General features: G+C 35.0%; 1 protein-coding gene across 1 annotated transcript; it reads right to left on the bottom strand.

Annotated features, from left to right (window-relative positions):
• Positions 1 to 400: 400 nt before the first annotated feature.
• Positions 401 to 5,626, bottom strand: LOC107011721 (probable inactive leucine-rich repeat receptor-like protein kinase At3g03770). Its single transcript, XM_015211328.2, has 7 exons — positions 3,357 to 5,626; positions 3,126 to 3,259; positions 2,343 to 2,586; positions 1,709 to 1,914; positions 1,594 to 1,619; positions 1,324 to 1,435; positions 401 to 985 (listed from the first exon to the last, which is right to left on the bottom strand). Exons 1-7 carry the CDS (start codon positions 4,705 to 4,707, stop codon positions 755 to 757), a joined length of 2,304 nt encoding a protein of 767 aa, XP_015066814.1. The 5' UTR covers positions 4,708 to 5,626; the 3' UTR covers positions 401 to 754.
• Positions 5,627 to 6,520: the final 894 nt, after the last annotated feature.

The raw sequence follows: 6,520 nt of genomic DNA, 5'->3' as shown, positions 1-6,520 counted from the left end.
ATGAAAATGAAGGTTTCGTAAATAGATTCTAAGATTTTAGTTGGTGGCACGTCCATATTAAAGAATGATAAAACCAAACATGGCCCTTGTCGGTACTGCTCAACAGTGACCCACTGATTTTGTCCTCCCTCTTCTTTCTCAATTTAGTTTGTTTCCAGAGAATTTAATTTTGTAGCCCTCTTAAAGCTGCTTTTTTTTAATTAAAAAAATTTAAACATTAAAGATATGAAAGTATTGATTATTTGTTTATGTATCACTTCATTCCACACAGATTCAATTTTATGTTACTATTAGTTGCCTTTACCATAAGATGGGTAAATAAAAAAAGTTAATGAAGTCGGAACTTACCATTTGCTAATCATATTGCCTATTTTTGTCCTTCAATTTTACGTGCAAGTAATTCAACCAACTGCTCCAAACAGTAGGCACCAAAATATTTGATGTCTAACATATCTTCTTCTTTTTTTCCGTGGCACCAAACATATGTATTGTCTTGTCTGAATCTAGATTTGTACGACTTCAATTGCCTACTTGCAATGATGGAATTTAAAATGAGGGTCTATGCTATATGGTAACATCACCTATTACTAGAATCAACAAAATTTACACTTTCTGATACAAAATATAGGAGGACCTGTAGCTTAAACTTGAGCTTTAAGGCTAGCCTACCGGTTGGTACTCCCACAACCATCATGAAATTAATCAGCTAACATTCTCCTATGCTCTGACCAAATTAAGTATGCACTTGGACTCCTTATGTCGGTGAAGTAGCATCGGATTTCTGATCTGCATCAGCTGTAGCTTGAACTTGAGCAGCATATTGTAGGTTCCACAGAACATCCTCAAACGAGGGCCGAGTTGACGACTCTGTAGATATGCATTTGTTGGTGATGGATATTACAATTGACAAAGACTCATTGGAGCTAGTGGCTAGCACTATTGGATCCACAATTCTGCGTCGACCATCTTGGCTACCAAAGGATGCCTGTCATTCAAAGAGAAAATTTAAGTAGGTGTTTGGTTTGCGATAACACACCAGTGAAAAAATCAAGACTTTTGACTCTTCTATATCAGACTCAACTTTTCTCCCTTTGGTACTTGCATATCAGAAGGAAACCTTATAAAAATTACATAATGTGGGTAGTTCTGTTAATCTATATTAGTACTGATAGTAAAGTTAGGATGCAGAGAATGAAAATTTTGTTACTTATCCAACATTCCAAGAACGTTTAGGATCCTAGAGGGAACAAATTGCTGAAGAGTACTTTACGTTACTGTCAATGGCAAAGGAGTTGCATACATAATAATATAGCAGTTCCATACCATTTCATTCATCAAAAATGCTTCTCCTTTTCCACTGACAGAAGGGCCAACCAGCGATTCCAGTAATATGAAACCAAAGTTATAAACATCGTCCTCTTTCTTTGTCATATGCCTACACAAGAATAAAATATCACTGATTATATCCTGCAAACAGCTAAAGTAGATGATATATATGACTCCAGTCACATTTTTGAAATAGAATCCCAGTTGGTTTAGCAAAAGGAAGTTGCTAAGGAACGTTACGGAATATATGAGTAAAGAGTTCCATACCAGGAGGTGACGTCATCTCCTTTTGCCTGAAAAAAGACATATTCAGTATGAGAAAATTACCAGCTATCCTAAATTTTGAATTTTCACCTTTCACACAAAATATTAAAATACCCACCTTTTCACTTTCTTCCATAAGAATGGACATCCCAAAATCACTTAGTTTTGCCATGTTATGCTCATCAAGCAATATGTTACTCGTCTTCAAGCGGTTGCTAAATGAAGAAGGAACTACACCTGTGTGAAGAAAGTGCACTGCCTTGGCAACACCAATCAGCACTGACAACCTGTCTGACCACTTGAGGATCTTTCTTGAACTATTTTCTGCAAGTACAAGTGTTTGAGATAAGCTGAACACGTTATGGCATGTCTCTTGTATTTTCTGTATTGGACATGCAGGGTTAAGTGAAAGTATATAACAACAAAAATAAAGGTCCAACAGTTTCTCAGTATGAAAATCAACCAAAAGAACTTCATGTAAGTGAATCATTACATTGTTGCTCAATCAAACTGACAGTGATTGCATACTGAATACCACTATGTGTGAAATTAATATGATGAATAAGATGTCTCAACCTCATAAGCAGCAAAATACTTGCAATGCTACATAGAGATTCACCAACGAGGGTATCCCAATCATTTCTGGGAGAAAAGAATCAAACCAGCACTCCGTATGTGCATATAATACTTCCATATTCAACCAAGCATCAAAACAGATGCAATGCTCATGCTAAAGGTTTTACATAGCTGACCTGATAGATGAGCACGAAAGTTTCCATTAGAGATATATTCATAAATGAGAAAAATTCGGGGGACAGTTGAATCATCAGGTGCTCCACCATCAATGCAGTGACCCAGGAGGCTAACTAAATGGGGGTGACGAAACTTTGACAGTAAGTCCAATCGCAGTTTGAGGTTCCGGTTAGAGTATCTTCTGTACACATTTAGTGACCTTACAGCAATGTAAGCTCCATTCTCTAATCTTCCCTTGTAAATCTGAAATGGAGATAAATATTGAGGGAATGCTGATAACTAAATTAACTGTCTTTTTCAAGAAAGACATAATAAGGCTAACACCATATCAATCAAAGTTGCAGAGATGTCAACTCACTGCATAGGCACTCAAACGTATGAGACTATCCAATTTTGCCTTTAAGGGTATTCTGTATATTTAATTGAACTGTCATGTGTTCATTAGATATTAAATCAAATGCACAAAAGCATTATTGGTGACACCAGTTTTTATGAAGTCACATATGCACATTAAGAATGCAAATATGATAGGTAAGTACTAAAAAAAAACCAACCAAATCTATTTTGTACTTTGGCGAACTAGTGCATTCATTGCATTATCGTTGTTGGACATGGTCTATGCAACAAAATTTACACAAAAAACTTACGTCCTGCTTCATTTATTCAAGTTTTACAGCAAGTATATCACATTGAGCCAAAATTTAGCGTGACCATTGAATGGAAAACATCAAGAAGATAAATAATTATCAATGAGAACCATAGAGATTGTTTAGAAACCATACTTTTCCAACTGACCCTTCACCAAGTAATGCTGACTGATCAAAATTTTCTGTTGCTTCTAGCAATTCTTCCATGGAGAACACTCGATATGATGGGGCACCTTGTGATCCTGTGTTTGCCACTTGAGAAATGACTCCTGAGAATTTGAAGATTGAGTTCAAGCTTTTCTGGAGAACATTTTCTTCATATAAATTAAACAGATTAAACACGAAACAAGAAAAACATCAACTCACTGGCATTTACTAGGAGTCCAGAGGGAACCGTGGGCTGTGTATTTTGCACAACTTTCGGAGGGATGTGCTTATCCACCATGTTATGCGCATGTCGTTTTCTACGGAAGATGAGAAGCACAACTAACAGAAACACCACAACAATTACAATCCCCCCAATAACACCTGTTAATAATGCTATTCCTTTTCCTGTAATTCGTTTCTTATCCGAATTTGCTTGTTTGCAATAGCCCTCTGAATGCTGATATTGAGTGTCAAGAGACAAGCAATTTCCACCAACCTTAACAATTCGCTTATCTGATATGGTGTTCAAGCAAGAAGGAAGCACACCAACTAATCTATTATCAGAAATATCAACAAAACCAAGTTCACCCCCACAATTTAGATGGCTAGGAAGTGAACCACTAAGAACATTAGATGCTAAATTCAAGTAACTAATGCTAGACAAAGAGAATAAGCCATCAGGAAGCATTCCACTGAGAGAATTATTCGACAGGTCAAGGTGTTGAAGTTGATTTAGTGTGCCAAATTCTACTGGGATTTCACCCGTAAAAATGTTACTGCTAAGAAGAAGTGTGGTAAGTCTTTTTGGCAAGGGTGGCAGTTCAGAATCCAAATGATTTTCCCTTAAATCCAACAAAAGCAACTTAGACAAGGGCGTTAAATCGGGCAATTTACCAGAAAGCACATTGTGTGACAGAACAATGTCAGTGAGGGTTGTGATTTTAGACATTGTAGAAGGAAACTGACCCTTCAACCTGTTGTTCTTCAAGCTTAATATAGTAAGATTGTGTAATGAATCAAACCAATCAGGGAAAGTTTCATTGAAAAAGTTGCCATCTAATGTCAAAGTATGAAGCTTAATCAATCTTGACATCTGAAAAGGAACAGAACCAAATAGAAAATTTGAACTCATATCCAAAAGTTCAAGTGAAGCTAACCTATGAATTTTATCAGGAAGGGGTCCCCAAATACCAAGAGAAACTAAAGTAAGAACCTTTAAGCTACGTAACCTTGTCAATGTGGTAACAAAAGAATCAATGGAGAAACCTTCGGATAATGTTTGGTTTGGAATTGCAAATCCATGAAACTCATTTAACTTAACTAACTTATCTCCTTTGATTTTGAGTTCAGTAACAGAGTTATGTTGACAGGTAATGCTCATATGCAGTGTTGAAGTCAAGCTGCAAAAATCTCCATGGTAATTCTCCCAAACATCCAACTGAACTGGATATTCCAAGTGCTTCCTCAACTGAAGAAGAGCTTGAATTTCATAGGACTGTAACTGATAAGTATTTGCTATAAAGAAAGCGCAAATAACCAATACTATCACAAAAATCTTGAAGAAAGCCATTTAGCAGCGACTTCAAAATGGAGCCAAGTTTCCAAGAATCTTGAAGCAACCCATTTTACGTTCTTGACTAATCATGAATAAGGAAATCACATGGGTGGACCCTTTCTAGTTCAGTGAAAATGAAAAGCATTAAAGTCTAAACGTGCAGACAAGTCAAGATTGAGCTACCAAACAGTTAATGCTGCTACAATCTTGATAAAACCTCATTAAAAATGCGAATAAATTGCCTTATATTGCAAATTAAAGGAATGTTTGTTTGTTTTTGGCTTGGGAGAAGAACAAGATTGAAAATAAAAAAAAAAACAGAGATCAAGATTGAGGGTAGTTGGCATTTAGTGGTGCATGCAGAGCAAGTAAAGGAGAAAAAACAGGGGACCAATTCAAGTTTGCTGAGGTTTCTGGCTTTAAAGGTGACAGTTTTCTTTTCATACAGAGTCTCAGAAAAGCACTATATCCCATAGTACTTGCAATCTTTAGAGACCCCACCCACCAACTGGAAATTTCCTCAGCTCTATTTTTATCTACAATGGAAACAACTCTACAAAATGTTGAACCGTAACAGACATTTACCATCGTATTATATTTTAACACAAATTTATTCTTAATTTTATTTTAAAAAATATATAACAACCTCAGAATCAAATTACATGCTCCAATTTTAAATAATCAATTCTTTTGGAAGAAGTGCAGTGATCATGTTGAAAGATACTGTTAAACCAACATTTCAGTCACTAGTCAGCGTTGTAACTTGTACCATATCATGTAGATTAGTGATATGGCACGTGATTGTTAATCGTCAAGTGTGAAGCCTGAAACTGAGATTCAAATCTTCTTTTAAAATAAGATTATTAAAAAAAATATTGTGAAAATGGAAAAAAAGAAAAAGACGATATTATTATAGTTATAAAAAGATGAAAAGTAGATGGAATTAAAGAAGAACATAATACAAGTCCTTTTTGGGGTTTACATAGAGAGGAGGAAGCTAAGGTGCAAGTGTTGGAATTTGGGCCGACTGGAAAAGGACAGATGGCCCATAACAGGGCCCTTGTGTACAGCCTGTCAGATTACTTGGCTTGAACAAGGGATGTTTTGTGGTCTAATATTATTGATATCTTGAGAATTGGGGGACCTTTTCCTTCTTTCTAAAATATATCTCTTCTTTTGGGCATCTTTCAGTTATTATTGCCAATATGTCATTCAAATCATACGGGCATAATAATTCATCACCCTTTAATTTGAGGTACTTGGTTAGTATTGACACTGAATTTAAATGTACATGAATGGATATTTAACTGTCTATGATATTCGTTTTTATATGATAATTTTATGTTTTATATGAATGATGTCATGTATGATATATATATTTACGTAACATTACATATAGTTACATATATATTAGAAGGAATAATCAAATTAAAATTTATGTTCATACATTATGCCAATGAGATAGAAAACATTGACTACCATCACACTATTACAATTTCCCGGCTTGAAGCCGTAGGAAAATGTCCCGCAGAAAAGCCTCCGCGCAAACCGTGGACGTTGATGTTATATTTTTGTATGGATGCTGTAAATTTTTTTGTCTAAATTATACTATGATATTTTTTATAGTTAGAGATTTAAATTTGTAATACCGTAAATATCCTGACCTATATTTTCAAATATATAATTTTATTTCAATAATAAAAAAATTAAAATTTTCATATTTAAATTTACAATTAAAGAATTTATTTGTTTATTGCCCCTTCCCAGGAGCGGGCTTTTAATTTTTTATAGTTAAGAGATTTAAATTTGTAATAATGTGAGTATCATG

The sequence above is a fragment of the Solanum pennellii genome, chromosome 2 (genome assembly GCF_001406875.1).
Source record: "Solanum pennellii chromosome 2, SPENNV200".
Taxonomy (NCBI): Eukaryota; Viridiplantae; Streptophyta; class Magnoliopsida; order Solanales; family Solanaceae; genus Solanum; species Solanum pennellii.
Note: the sequence above shows the minus strand (reverse complement) of the source record. Positions and strands in the feature narration are given on the sequence as shown.